Raw genomic sequence first — 15341 nt, 5'->3', positions numbered from 1 at the left:
AGGCCAGCCAATAATAAAACAGTACTTTCAATATTGCTTCTTCCACTGTCTCACCTCTGTCCTCCATGAACTTGTAGAGCTGCTGCAGGAAGTGGTCTCTCTCTTCTGGATCTGGCTCCTCCTCTGGCTGGATGGACAGATGTAGACAGACATGCAGACTCAATAACAGCACATTAAGGTTTTGAATGAAACTACCCTCATCTGTGTGACAGCATCAAACTCACCTCTTCTTTTATACGTTTCCTTTTCTTCTCCTCTTCATCATCATGCTCCTCTTCACTTTCCTTCTCCTCTTCATTATCCTCATCTTCACTGGAGGACGAGTCCAGGATCTGGCTCATATCCATTTTCCACAAATCTGGAATCTCCTTGCTGCTCAGGAACATCTGGGCTCCTTCTACACCTGCAGAGAGGGAACAGGGGAACAGGGGAAGACAAAGAAGAGGATGAGGAAAGGACAAGAGGAAGAGTACAAACAGCAAAAAAAAAAAAACAACAGAAGAAGATGACAAAAGGAAATTAATGTGGAAGAAATGTGGTTAAAGAGGTAGACGGGTGGGAAAAAGGGAGACAGAAAGAAGAGAGGAGGTGGAAATATATTACAAACTGTCAGAATGAATAATATTAATTATTATTAATTACAAAATTAAAAATGCTTGCAGCTGTCATTGCTACCTGTCAGCCTCCCAGTCCAAACACCTATGGTATCAATTTAAAAAATACTGTTGTCTCTTTCTCAAGAAGAGAATTCAGAAACTTGTCAGAAACTTGACCTCTGACCTTGAGGTCAAGGTCACCAAGGCTCAACCTTAGCTGTGTCCAAATTCATGGGCTGCATCCTCCTGAGGCCGCATTTGTAGACCGATTACGTCACGCGACGCGCCGAAGGCTGTCCAAATTCGTAGACTCCTCCGAATGCAGCTGACAAATGCGTCCTCCTTTTCCCCGAATTTGAAGGATGGGTCGGGTCTGTCCTTCGTGGCCCACCATATCCCAGAATGCATAGCGCGGCCCAGCCAAACTCCAGTTTCCGGCAATGGCGGTAGCTACTAAGTTTTAAAATTACTCTTACTAATCTTTCTGGGTCACAAAATAAACTTTTAACATATTTTCAGGTGAGAAAGTAGCTGTGTAAACATCAAATATCTGCTCGGTTTATCAAGATATCGCATATTTGCAAAAGTGCTCCGATGTTTTCGGAGATGTCTGCTACCCACCAGCTCGATAGCTAGCCGGGAGCTCGAGGGTTACTGGAGCCGCCGAGAACGGCACAACTCCCGGCACATCATTTTCAGATCACCGCGGACTTTCCCTACTCAGGTTAAACGTAATATATACGTTTAGACAACCTACAAATGTTATTGTTTGGCTTTTTTCAGTGTTTTATTTGTACGTGAGTAAATCAGTTTGGCTGAGATTAAAGTTATTAGATTAGATAAAATAAAACTTTATTAATCCCCCGGGTGGTTTTCACACAGCTGAATAAACATCAAACAGAAAACTGATTAAACAGAAGTGTGAGACGGTCGAGAGTTTACACCGGTGTCCTGTTATATTTTAGATAGCAAGGAGCAGACGGCCGAGTTTATTAAACTCCACCGAGACAGTGGAAGGTGAGACCGTCCCATTTCACAGCCGTTTACTTCCGGCCTACCCGACCTCCTGAGGACCCGGCCCACGTAGACTGCGAAGGCCGGGTCCTCAGGAGGATGCAGCCCATGAATTTGGACACAACTCTTGTCTGTTATCTATTTGAAGCTCCTATGTCACCTCGTTTGGACAACAGTACCCCACTGGCCTTTTACAGCTGAGGGGTGAAAAGCAGACGGAGATAAGGATGCAGATGAATCTGGTAGGTTCAAGCTGTAACTACTCACCTCTTCTGTGGGAGAACTCAGAGATGCTGATGGCACTAACGAGGTGGACGTGTCTCCTGGCCACAGTGTAACTTAAAGAATCAAAAAGAAGGGACAAGAAGAGACGAGTTGAGACAAAGTTCATGGTGAAAGAGTTTGAGTTCATGATTTCAAACACATTTTTAAAGATGTATTTGTGTGTATAAAATTATATGTGAATGGAGCTCAGGGCAGATTCATATTGGTTGCTAAGTATATAAAATAGGTCTAGACATGTCACATGCCTACTGATGTTACATCAGCAGAAATGTGAATGAAATTTTGTTATTCGGACCGAGTAGGCAATCTGAATAACAACATTTTCCCCTTCCTTGACTTTCCCTGCTCATTCGGACTGAGAAGGCAGGGCACCACTGAGGTGCTCTGGTTGGCACGCTTTCTTCACGAGGCCATCTGTGTGCTGTTTGCATGTTCTTCCTGTGTCTGCGTGGGTTCTCTCCACATACTCCAACTTTCTCTGACAGTCCAGACACATGCAGTTAGTGGGGTTAGGGTAACTGGTGAGTATAAGTCGCCCATAGATGTGAGTGTGAGTGCAAATGGTTTAGTTGTCTGGTTGTTGGCCCTGCAAGAGACTGGCAACCTACCCTGCCTCTTGCACTATGACAGCTGGGATAGGCTCCAGCCCCACACGACCCTAAAAATCGGATAAGTGGAAGAGGATGGATGGATGGATGGATAGAAGGAAGAAGTCGTGGAAATGGAGTAACCAGACACAGCTTATATGGGATGCAGAACCAGATTTGTGTTCGGGAAGAATTACATGACCTCACAGACTTCATGTGAACCTTGACTTGTGACCATGACTCAATAAATATCAAAGTGGACTCACAACTTGCCGTTGCAGAATGACCTGACCAGACACTGATCCTTCTTCACCACCAGCTCATCATTACAGCTGGGAGACACCACCTGCAGGACAGACACACCTGATTGATGGCTTTGCATACAGATTCTACAGAAAGTTCATTTGTGTCGGTCCAAGTCCACACAGGAAGCAGCGAGGGATTCTGGGTCGTCTGTAACAAGAGTTTATTGTTGCTCATCAAACTGATTGTCCTATATTCTGTGTGTGTGATTACAGCCAGTAGAAAACTGCTGTGAGATTTGAAAATCTACATGGCAGCAACATGACTCTCACACACGCACACAAAAGTGACAGCCTCTGACAGACACACACATCCTTTCATGCAATCCGATTTGTTCCTCCCTTCACCTCCTCAGACCCGAACTCTTCCACAGCAGCATTTTTAATTTCTCTTTGATATTTGGTCACATTGGGGCCTGATGAATGTAAAAACAAAGAATTACCAGATTTTTTTTTTTCCACCTGATTTTTGTTTATAGAAAAATAAGAGCCACATATGAGGATATTTGTTTTAAACAGTAGCAGTATAATGACCTCGCAAGTGGACATCAGGCCCTTGTAGAGCAAAATTTAGTATTTTGGTCTAAATAACCCAAAATGTGATGTCCACATATGCGGACGCAGGTCCTAGGAGGTTAAAGTGCAAATGAAACACTAAATGCATAAAAGGTAATAACCAAACAACAAAGGACCACTGACTGTGTAAGTGACACTAGATCCTTGATTTTAACATTAAACTCATTGCTGCAGCATAAAAGCGATCCCCTTAAACAGACTTCATTTCGGTCTCCTTATATTCCCCTGAGTCTCTGTTACTAGTCAGCTAACATAAACTAGTGTAAATCTACAGGGTGGGCCATTTATATGGATACACCGTAATAACATGGGAATGGTTGGTGATATTAAAGTCCTGTTTGTGGCACGTTAGTATATGTGAGGGGCAAACTCCTGAAGATGGGTGGTGACCATGGTGGCCATTTAGAAGTCGGCCATCTTGGATACAACTTTTGTTTTTTTCAATAGGAAGAGGGCCATGTGACACATCTAACTTATTGGTAATGTCACAAGAACAACAATGGTGTGCTTGGTTTCAACGTAACTTTATTCTTTCATGAGTTATTTACAAGTTTCTCTTTGCTCACAGCCATTGACATGTCGAAGAGGTTAACACGTGAGGAGCGGATCGAAACTGCTTGCTAAGTTTCGTGAAACTGGTTCAGTGTTGGATTTGCCAAAATGTGGACGCAAGAAAAGTGTCACTAATGAAGAAACATCAGTGGCTGTCCTAGCTTCATTCAGCAAGAGCCCACAGCGTAGCACTCGCCGCATGTCACTGGAGAGTGGCATTAGTCGAACATCCCTTCGGCAGATATTAGCTACTCACAAATGGCACCCTTACAAACTCCAGCTACTGCAGCATCTCAACGAGGATGACCCAGATCGGCGCACAGAATTTGCAGAATGGGCAAAACAAAAATTGGAACAGGACCCTCAGTTCACGCAGCAGATTTTGTTCAGTGATGAGGCAAACTTTTATGTGAATGGTGAAGTTAACAAACAAAACCACCGCTATTGGTCTGAAACTAACCCACATTGGATGGATCCCTCCAAGACTGTTGGAACAACAAAAGTGATGGTTTGGTGTGGTATATGGGGTACAACGATAGTGGGTCCATTCTTCATCAATGGAAACCTCAAGGCCACTGGATATTTGAAATGCTACATGCTGATGTGTTTCCCTCTTTATGCACTGAAGCTGGCACGTTCCCTCAGTTTTTCCAGCAAGATGGTGCACCACCACATTATGGGTGCAGGTCCGAGCATTCCTAGATGAACAGTTTCCTGGAAAGTGGATTGGTCGTCGTGGGCCAGTTGAATGGCCCACAAGGTCTCCCGATCTGACCCCCTTAGACTTTTATCTTTGGGGTCATCTGATGGCAATTGTCTATGGTGTGAAGATACGAGATGTGCAGCACCTGAAACTACGGATACTGGATGCCTGTGCTGGCATTTCTCCTGCGATGTTGTTATCAGTGTGTGAAGAGTGGGAGAAGAGGGTTGCATTGACAATCCAACACAATGGGCAGCACATTGAACACATTTTATAAGTGGTCAGAAACTTGTAAATAACTCATGAAAGAATAAAGTTACGTTGAAACCAAGCACACCATTGTTTTTCTTGTGACGTTACCAATAAGTTTGATGTGTCACATGGCCCTCTTCCTGTTGAAAAAACAAAAGTTGTATCCAAGATGGCCGACTCCTAAATGGCCACCATGGTCACCACCCATCTTGAGGAGTTTGCCCCCTCACATATACTAATGTGCCACAAACAGGATTTTACTGCTGTGTATCCATATAAATGGCCCACCCTGTATAGACGGCAACCAACCAACCAATCCAGTGATGTCACGTTTCGTACTGACAGAAGATGGTGCTAAACATGTTTTAAAACTTTAAGCACTTCTTTCTTAAATCCAGCCACAGAGAAAGTGTTACAGCGCAGAGCTCCGTGGTTTAAGTTAGCCTTCACACAGTAAGTGTTTCACATCCACTTTAAAACAGGTTTGCCAGTATTTTCCAAGAACTGATATTTGTTTTATGTGAAAGACATGCAAAAGATTTAACAACAATCTATATTTCACATGTGGTGATGCTAATGTGTTGCAGTTTATTACACTTTAGACATAATAAACTTAAGAAATTATTTAGCCGATTGTGATTTGCTTTTTTCTTGTTTCTTGATTCTTTGTTCTGTTTATTATTAAGAGCACACTGATTTGTGGCTTTATATACGACTGTAATACATTTAACAATATTCCTAATATTTTGTCAGGGTTGGAAAAAAAGCATGACATTTCCAATAAAAATGAAGATGTGCTGAGAGGGCAAAAAAGCTCACTTTGTGGCCAAAGAGGAAGAAATAAGATTAAACGAGAACAATGAACATTTTAAATAACGGACAAAGTAATAAAACCTTCAGTCTAACTTACTGTGTGGACAGTCTAAATCTTCACAGTCCATCATGTAATCTACTCTATTCTTGTGCTGTTCGATAATCCTGTCTTTAAACACTTAATCACATCTCAGCTGACCTTCTGACAGCAACTAAACAGTCCTTTTCCCCACTTCAACAACGTAACGTGGATGTTTCACCTGCAGTGGTTAGTCATCACATACATGAGGTAGTTATAGCACCACCCCCACTTTATACAGTAACTGTGTCAGTTTACCAGAGCCAAGAACCAGGTGCTCGACTCTTCTTCGTTTTCAATGCTGCAGACTTGTCCCAGCAGCTCGTCATTTAGCCGCCTCCTGTCCTCATCGTCATCTTCACTAGATGAAGACTCATTGTCTTCATCGGCCCTGAGACACAAACGCAAAAATCAGAACTTGCTCTGCAGCTGGTTTCATAAAGACCATTTAACATGTCCAGAGGGAGAAGGCACATCAACACTCACACAGCCTGAGAAGAACGCCGTCCACCGCGGTTTGACTTCTTGCCGATGACTGGAGTGCCAAAATGTTCTGGGTTCGTCAACGGCAGCTGATCCAGAGTCTGCGAGACAGTGTTGAGAGCATCAAATACATTCAGGTGTTTTTAGGGTTATCAAGACCTTGGCAAAGTGATCCCATCCTGGGAGGACTCACCTCACTCTCTGCAAAATGCCTCTCTCCCTTCAGACAGAGAGACGTTCGACGGAGAGTCTTCTCATCGCCGTCGTCAAACACTGAAAGAAACGCACACACACAGTTTGTAAACCTACTCGACACCACCACTTTCAATGTTCACACTAAGCTGATCCAGCCTCATTTCAACTTGGAATCCAGCGCTCGTTAACATCCACCCAGTCTGACAGAGGACAGGCAACAGGCATGTTTGACATGTAAAGTCAAATGTCTACAGTTTGCATTCGATTCACAAGCAGCTGGGAGACTACAGATACCTGAGTGTTCAGCTCAACAGTACAACTGGTAAAGCTGCTGACAGAGCTTACTCTGTAGCTTTGTTGCTGTAATACTGCAGATACTAAGAATTATTATATGATGAATAAAGACAGATGTTCTCCTGTGCTCAGACTGGCAGTGAACTCACTCTGTTTATAAAAACCCTGTAACACTAGAAAACTTAAGTCACCATGGCAGCAGCACTTTGAAGTAACATAGCTGCTTATAAAGATTATAATCCCTGTGGATAAGATTAGAACTAGTTCTGAAATATAATCCAGACCTTAGATCACTGTGTGTCTGCACTGCTTTGATAACGTAACAGATTCATGTTGTGGCAACCTATGAACCCTTTGTTAAATGTTGATGTGTGAGAAACATGAGGAAGCACCAGACTCACCCACAGTGTAGAGGCTGGCATCGGTCAGCTTACTGATGACAGCTTCACTGCATATACCTTCACTGGTCTTCACCTCCACTGTGGAGCCCACCTGAAGCACAGAAAAACCAAATTCAGCCCTTAGACTACAACAACAACAACAACAACAGCTCCTTTATCAGCAGTTTGACTGTGTTTATTTCAAGTCATCAGGGCTCACAAGGACACTTTCTACACATGGCGGGATATTTTCATTTATTACGATGGTTGTTTCAGACAAACTGCGACAGGGCAGGCTATACATTTCTCCACAGGAAAAGAGGCACTCAGCTAGATTCCCCCAAAAATTTAATCAATGGCAACTGAAGACAAGATGATTTTCTTTAAAAACAAACAAACGTATTATTCATAAAGCACTCCAGAGCCACAGTCAGTTTAATGAAATCAGCATCCTCCACCTTCTGGACCAGTATACTGTCAGGATGCTTGAACACGACTGAACTAACACTTCAGGTCTACTGCTTCTTATAAACCAAGAAAATACACAAGAACTCTGATTTGTGATCAGAACTATAAAAACCTGTCACAGGCATGAATATCATAGTAATTTGGGGCTTTTCATGATTTCTTAAACTGGTTTCCAGGTTGGAATGACGGTACCATATACATCTTTATTTCAATTTAAATAGATCCAAATCACAACAGCAGTTGCCTCAAGACACTTTATTCTATAAGGTGGAGACTGCACAATAATACAGAGAAAACTCCAACAATCAAACGACTCCCTTTGAGTCAGCGATTGGCAACAGTGGGAAGGAAAACCTCTTAACAGGAAGAACCTTTTGTCAGAACTAGGTTCAGGTGAAGTGCAGCCATGTTGGAGGTGATAGGAGAGCCAGGACAAAACACTGTGGAACAGTATCGTGCACATCACCTTATTAAGATTTTTGGGACAAGTCAGGTTTGTCTGAATGTGGAAGCAGGAATTTAGAGATTATCTACATCTTTGTGTCCTTAACACATGAAAAAGACTCCCTATTCATGTGAACAAACTGAGTCTGAAATATTTGTTATTTTAGAAAAAACAAGAACTGGGTGCTCGAGTTTTATTTCAGTGAGCTGGATCTCCACCAGATGCTTTTGGTAGCCATGAAACCTCTGGGATAGTCTGGCTAATACTTGACCGCTGGCAGAAAGAGTTCGTTTCAGTTTGATATTTCCTGTAATGGACTCTGTCAGGAAACCAACTGGGTTTATTGTGTAGTTCAGAAATAGGGCTGATGTTGGGGCATGGAGAGGCCATTCCAGAAGCTCTGATGTGTATCTGAGACGGCTGCAGCTGCACATGTCAATGGACGACTTCGGTCGTGGCAGACTGGTTCTCAGTCAGTGGTGATGAAAAAGTCTCTCTGCTGTTCCAGCAGATTATAGTTCATGGCAGGCTTGAGATTTGCTTGTTCTTAAAAATCCTACCAATTTCCTATCGTCGTGGGTTTTCTTCGGGACCTTGTGAAAGTGGTGAAAAACGTGTACGTATGTGCAGCTGTTTGAGCGGATCATCTTGGAATCTGCAGTTGTTGAGAAATGGCTCCAAGACATCTTTCCAACTGGTGTTAATCACAATTCTCCTTAGAGCTGCACTGTGCTCCTTGGATATTTACCAGTTGGTAAATGGACTCATGCTTTTCTATTCTGAAAAGAGTACACAACCTGCCTCATTCACACCACTTTTTTCTGTGCGCCTTCTACGCAACATTTGCAAACATTCATACTCCGAAGTATGGGTATCTCGCCCAAGGATATACGGCATGCAGACTGCAGCAGACGGGTCGAACCACCAGCCTATCGATTGGTAGGCGACCTGCTCTACTACCCGAACTACTGCCACTCCTAGTAGTCATATTATTCATTTAACCCAAAAAGTTGATTCTGTTTCAACTTTGACGTTTTCACTGGGATACACGTCTCGTCACTCATCCGAGTGATGACTTCAGTCAGACTGAAATTTTAGCAAAAGGGGGAAGTTTTGGGAGTGACGGCGGCAAGAGAGCGCAAGCAAGCGAGAGAAAGAGTTTTGATGCGAGAGATTTGTGATGTTTATGGTGCTTGAACTGTATAGTTAGTGTGTAGTGTGGTTGTTTTGTGTGTCAGAAACAATGAGGACTCTGCCAAAGGCAGACTGCAGTGTAAACACAGCCTCCAGGTGGAAAACAGGAGCGACACACCTTCACGCCTGCAGGTATCAGGCTGTGATGTGCTCCTCTGTCTTATAGTGGACAGACATTTTTTGGAGCAGCACAAATCATTTGTGTGGTCTCCTATTTGATGCAGAACACCTGATTGTTCTGTAAATTGTATTAAATGGTTATTTTAAAAAAAAATGTGCACAGTTTTTTAAAACTAAATGCAAATAGAAAATGTAAAAGTTATGAAAGTGATTGGTTAACCATGTCTGTGGTTTTTACAGTGAAAGAAAATTACAACTTTTCACTCTTAGGTTTTTTTTCTGGTTTTAGATCAAGTGTGTTAATAATGTCAGAATGAAACAACTAAATTCAGACACGTGAGGCTGAAGAGTGATACCAAACAAGGCGAGGTAAACAGTTTTAACAGTCAAATAAAGAAGTAAAATCCAAAGTAGCCAAAAACAGCAGTTATACCCTGACGCCCAGAGGGTTAAGAGTTCAAGTGAATAAGTATCAGAATAAGTTAACAGTTCATCTGCATAATTTAATACTATTTCTGGAGGCTTACTACTGATTCTTTCGCTGTGTAATAAAAGGCTGGTGGATGGAGCAGGTTTCTTTCCTCTGCATGTCAGAGTTTGTTGATTAGGTGCTTTGATGAAGGACTGCCACTTTTGCCCAGATTTTAATAGTGATCACAGGAACAGTGCTGCTCTTTTGGACACTAGAGACATGTTTCCTTTCACTCAGCACCTCAGTAACTGCACCTTTGCTCTTTACAGTGTGTGAAAACAACTCCGGCTCCATGTTAAACTTACGAGCGTAACCATCCCTGCTGCTGTGTGCTGTCAGTCTTCTTGTTGAAAAGCTGTTGTGAAACCTTTTACTCGCTGCTCCTAAATGCATTTCTATAGCAGATCTGTTTTTAGTTGCAAATGTGAGTGAAACCACTTCCATCGTTTAATATATCTGTGCGCTACAGGGCCGTGTGTTAAACCAAGCATCAAAGCAAAGAAGTTGCGTCGAGGACTTTTTATAATAGAATTACTCGATGAATCGTTGCAGCCCTAAATTAAACCATTACTTTACCAGGTTACCAATGTAGCTCTACACGGTTCCGTGCTAGGACCCTTTCTGTTTACATTATAGATGCTTCATGTAGACTGTATCATTTAAAGGCACAGGATGCACTTCATTGCTATGCATGACACCCAGCTTCAACTATCCATGGACCATCTATATCTATGATAGCCAGATCTCAGACTGGCACTTTGCTTTCAGACTGCAGGCTTGTTTGTGGTTCCTAGAGTATTTAAAAGTGGAACGGTAGGCAGAGCCTTCGGGGCCCGCTTTGGTGGAACCACTTTGGATTTGACAGCCTTTTTACTTTTGAGATTAGGCTTAAAACTTTTTTTAATAAAGCATTTTTTGATTAAGGTGTCCTTGAATCCTCCCGTACACTGTAATCCACAGTTTTCATGAGAGCTATTGGGACACACCAACCTAGTGGGCAAAAACAGTACTGCAGTCCTTCTCGCTCCCGCCATCCTCTGACTGTGTTCGCGTTAGCCAAACTACCAGAAGGTTGCACTGCTATCTGATCCACTAAGCAATGTTTATTTACAGCTACAGGGCACAGAGTATGGCATTGACCTTTGAACCCTGCCTTACAGGCCAAACTGTACCAATCCCTGCTTCCTCACAGCAACTGCGGCTCTCAGTTACCACTCATTTAACCTGACATTAAAAAGATTTGGTCGACTTTATTGTTATGACCCATGAGCTTTTATGCTGAGGCAACAGTGCTAACCACTGCACCACCATTCAATCATGGGCTGAGATTTTCCACACACACACTAGTGTATTCTGTATTCTGACTTAGTCTTTGTTAAATATTGACACAGTATAAAATATCATGTTGTTAGTCATCTGAGGTTTCATTAGCATAATTTTAAGACCCATCAGGTCTAGATCAGGGGATTCAAACTTAAATGGCATGTGGGTCATCTCACCGGAGCATCACCTTAGTGCTCAAGTAGTACAAAAACAAACCAACAAGAAAACACCCACAAATATTTCTTAAAATGCAGTTTTAGGAAAAAGTCACTTCAAGAGCCAAAGTGCATTCGATTTCTCCACATCAATATACAGGCCGCAAGTGGCCCCTGGGCCGCGAGTTTGAGACCCCTGGTCTGATTGTTTTTCATTATGTCCTGATATCGAGGAATCTTTTTTTTCCCCTGGCTCACTGTTGATATCTGATACATCTGATCCAGCTTTCTGGGTCAGTATTAGGCTAATATTGAATTAGATCATACTGCTGCCACCACACATTTTAGCCCATGGCTGTCTGCACGACAGTAATCAGGTAGCTTTACATTTAATCTGTGTGGTTTAATTGTGAACATTAAGTTAAAGAGGACTTAAGCAAATCTGAAAAGTCAAAATTACCAGTAGCAATAAAGATCATGATCATCTTACCCTCAGAGATCCTTTGACCTGGTCGTCTTGCACTACCTGGGAAGTACTTTCACCTTTTAGAGTCACCTGAAGACACAGAAAGACAAAGAATACTGATGATTTCTGAACAGAGATGAAGAAACAATGATGTCACAAGACTTTCCCCCTAAATGTTAAAAATAAATAAACCAGGATAAGATGAGCTGAAGCACCCTGTTCTTTATGTCCCTAACAAGAAATCTGAAACTGGAGCACGTGCACAGATGTTTGAATAACAGGAAGATTTAACAAATACACCAAAAACAAATAAACTGTCCATAGGCGTCACCACTCAGGCAATATCGTCAAGTCAGCATTGACATAGGAAGAGAACTGAAAACTTTGCTGAGTGTTTTTTAGCAAAGTTTTTTTCCACAGAGTCAAGTTTTCAAACTGGTGCAACTTCACATCTATACATCTTTTAGCCCTTTAATGATGTTCCAGTACAGAAGTACTGGAACATCATTAAAGGGCAATAAAACTGACACGGTCACACACTCGTGTCCTCAACCGGGCTGTGGTGGTGGCGGTGCATGCACCAGGCTACAAAAGTCAAGAGGTGCACAACTAGCCAGCGGCTGCGACATGGTTTTTGGTGTGCAGTGAGTAAAAGTAAAGACTCCTTTATTGTTGCCGTCCTTGCATTTCAGCAGACCACAATGAATGCATTGTTACATGTTTTCACTCTACACAATAAACTAGCAAATATAATAATATCGCAAATGTAAGAAAATACAGAAAATAGTAAAGTAACAAATATAAAAATACAGTTCTGCTAAAAGGATAAAAGGATATTACATTTGTTGGTAGCCATGGACTGTGAGTGATACTGAATACTGAGCCACGATATGCTAGTGTTTTGCACTGTGATGTAATGTCACATACAGGAGCATTGTAAGGACATCATACTGGGTGTCACACAGGGATTTTGCAGGTAGGGCCTGGTGAATGAAGCTCACCAGGTCCATTCACCTACGTTAGCCCTCAGTGTTCTGACGGCCTGGATGCACCTGATGCCAGAGGTCACGGCTTTGAACAGGTGCTGTCCAGGGTGAGACAGTCGGCAGCAACAGCGACTTTCTCAGCTCAAGGACGGGAACGGAGAACGGGTTCTTATAGGTGTACGTGGAACAAGTTCTTGTAGAGAACTCTGCTTCTAACTTTGCTACGATCAGCAGTTAGTACTTAGTTCATGTTAATAACTGACAAAGGTTTTTTGGGCAACATAACATTCTTGCCATTTCCCTAATATAGAGCATCACTTAATGATTTCTATTATTACATCAATGTGTTAACTGTTTAAGCTGGACATGTCCTCTGATGATAGGACACCCACAGCTGGCTGTCTTCTGCAAACTCAGATCTCTTAGGTGACAGTCACAGACGCATTATGGGATGTTTAACCTCCAGATGAAAGACTTGGCCTGCATGCAAAAAAGTGGGTCGATATAAGCCTAACGAGTAAAACATCTGCCACATTTGAATGAAATAGTTAAGCAGCGAGTTAATAAGACAACTTCCTAAATGAATGGCTGCAGCCTCGTTGTAAAGTAAATAAAAGCCCTGGTGTGCAGCCCCAACAGGCTGATGTTCAAGTAATACACTGCTAGAAATCCTGGTGTAATGTTAGAATAAACTCCAGGAGCTGCTGTCAATGATCATCCTGGCTCCAAAATAAAAACTAGCAGTTGCCATGTTACCTTTTAGGTTTAACAAATAAGCACATGTGAGTGAGTTGTGTGTGACATTCACAAACAGGGACGGGAATCGAGAACTGTTTTGTCAGTAATCACCCCTACACCGATCACAAAAACGAGGGGAAACGCCTCCAACAGTCAAACATTTGACCTCACAGCAGGCAGTTACTTTGCACAAATGAAAGGTTTATTTTTCAGACAACTTCTTACTTTCACTTCCTGCATTTTTAAACAAGTATCTGTACTTTCTACAGATATTTGTAGAACAGGCTCGTTACTTTAGGTTTAATGAATTTGCAGAGAGTTATTATTCACGTCACTGCATGCCATCAAGCTGATTTGAGCCTAAACAGTAACGCATGAAAGGCGGTCCCGTTCCCATACTAATCTCCAGGGGATGTCACATGAAACCTGATGATGTGTAACACAGTCAGGAAATCAAGTTGGCCGGTGTTTTTCTTTTTGGTTGGCAGAACCTGAGCAACTGCAGATGTCAGTGAGCACTTCAGCATCTCGCTATCGCTAAAGGTGCAGCTGCTGTACTTCACAGATATAGGTGTGTACATCCACAAAGAGCAGTAAACCCCAGATCAGCTGATCACAGCCTGCAGAACATCTACAGGAGATCTCAATAGAAATGACTGCGATTCCCACACTGAGCCACTACAGGCGAGTTTAGGGTTCCCCCACCTGCTGAATCCCACTTTAACAACTGACTGTGCTCATTTTCTTACACAGGAGCAAAGTCACCCTCTGCAATGTAGGACACAAAAATAAAAAATATATATCTATTTTTCTTCTTTTTCTTCTGATTGAAGCAGAGTAAAACCAGATTAAAAATGAGACTAACAGTTTGTATTCATCTTCTAATATTTTATCACTGCATTAAGGCACATAGCTCAGTTAGCTTTGCACAAAACGTCCTCCAGAGACCTACTCTTTACTTTCTTACCTTTCAGAGCCTGTACTTTTAATCAGTACTTCCACTTTTACTAGAATATTTTTTAACACTAGTATCTGTACTTCTACTTGAGTACAGAATGTCTGTACTTTTGCCACCTCATCTATAAGCAATCAAAGCAATAACAGAATCTGAATTTCTTCTTATCAATCCCCATCCCTACCTACAAGACTTGTGGGTTTGTTGTGGCACAGTGTGCGAGAGACGTACCAGCACACTGTTGCAGTATTTGCTATAGGGGAAGAGCAAAGTTACTTTAGTCAGCAGTAACTGTGCTGTATAAAAGACGTGGGCACAGCCACTGTGATGTCACCACAACTAAAGCGGATATAAATAAATTCTGCATTTGCTCCACTTTTATAAAGTGCTGGTTATATCCACCGTCTACATTCAGTTTATGGCTTTAATGTGTTACATCTAAACAAACTTTACATCAGCAGGTGTCCAGGTATACTGAGACTCACACAGCTGGTGGCAACAGTCAGCCTGGTGACTGCTGTCAACCAGATGATGTTTAATACTGGAAGCTGTCGTACACTTCTTAAGCTCTGATTAATTACTTAAACGACACAATGACAGGGAAAAGGCCTTACAACAGAAACAAAACATTAAAAAGTTGTTTTGGTCGTTGGCCAAATCGGGGCATCCCCAATACTGAAAGGCTGCGATCTAATATCTTCACAGAGGTATGGGACACGTTGTTTACCATGAAGTAAGTAGTGGAACACATTCACAACACAGGACTAGATTCATATCCAGGTTTTGAAGGAACTGTGGTAAGTAGGCCACTGTTAAGCAGAATTGAAAGCTTAATTAATTAAAAACTATTCCTTTGAAAAATCAGTCCATCCCATTTGTGTCTGACATGTACTCAGGGTCAGAAATCA

At 42.2% G+C, this 15341-nt stretch overlaps 1 protein-coding gene across 2 annotated transcripts in view; it reads right to left on the bottom strand.

The window, feature by feature from the left end:
* Positions 1-15341, bottom strand: part of arid4a (AT-rich interactive domain 4A) — a 36409-nt gene that overhangs the window by 18596 nt on the left and 2472 nt on the right. For both annotated transcript variants that reach the window (XM_026151544.1, XM_026151545.1), the window contains exons 4-12: positions 11779-11844; positions 7133-7223; positions 6436-6515; positions 6246-6343; positions 6018-6150; positions 2749-2828; positions 1878-1948; positions 225-403; positions 55-127 (exon numbers count right to left, since the gene is read on the bottom strand). In XM_026151544.1, the coding sequence (XP_026007329.1) occupies positions 55-127; positions 225-403; positions 1878-1948; positions 2749-2828; positions 6018-6150; positions 6246-6343; positions 6436-6515; positions 7133-7223; positions 11779-11844 (871 nt within the window). The remainder of the gene's footprint in view (positions 1-54; positions 128-224; positions 404-1877; positions 1949-2748; positions 2829-6017; positions 6151-6245; positions 6344-6435; positions 6516-7132; positions 7224-11778; positions 11845-15341) is intronic.

The sequence above is a fragment of the Astatotilapia calliptera genome, chromosome 19, assembly GCF_900246225.1.
Source record: "Astatotilapia calliptera chromosome 19, fAstCal1.2, whole genome shotgun sequence".
Classification (NCBI taxonomy): Eukaryota; Metazoa; Chordata; class Actinopteri; order Cichliformes; family Cichlidae; genus Astatotilapia; species Astatotilapia calliptera.
Note: the sequence above shows the minus strand (reverse complement) of the source record. Positions and strands in the feature narration are given on the sequence as shown.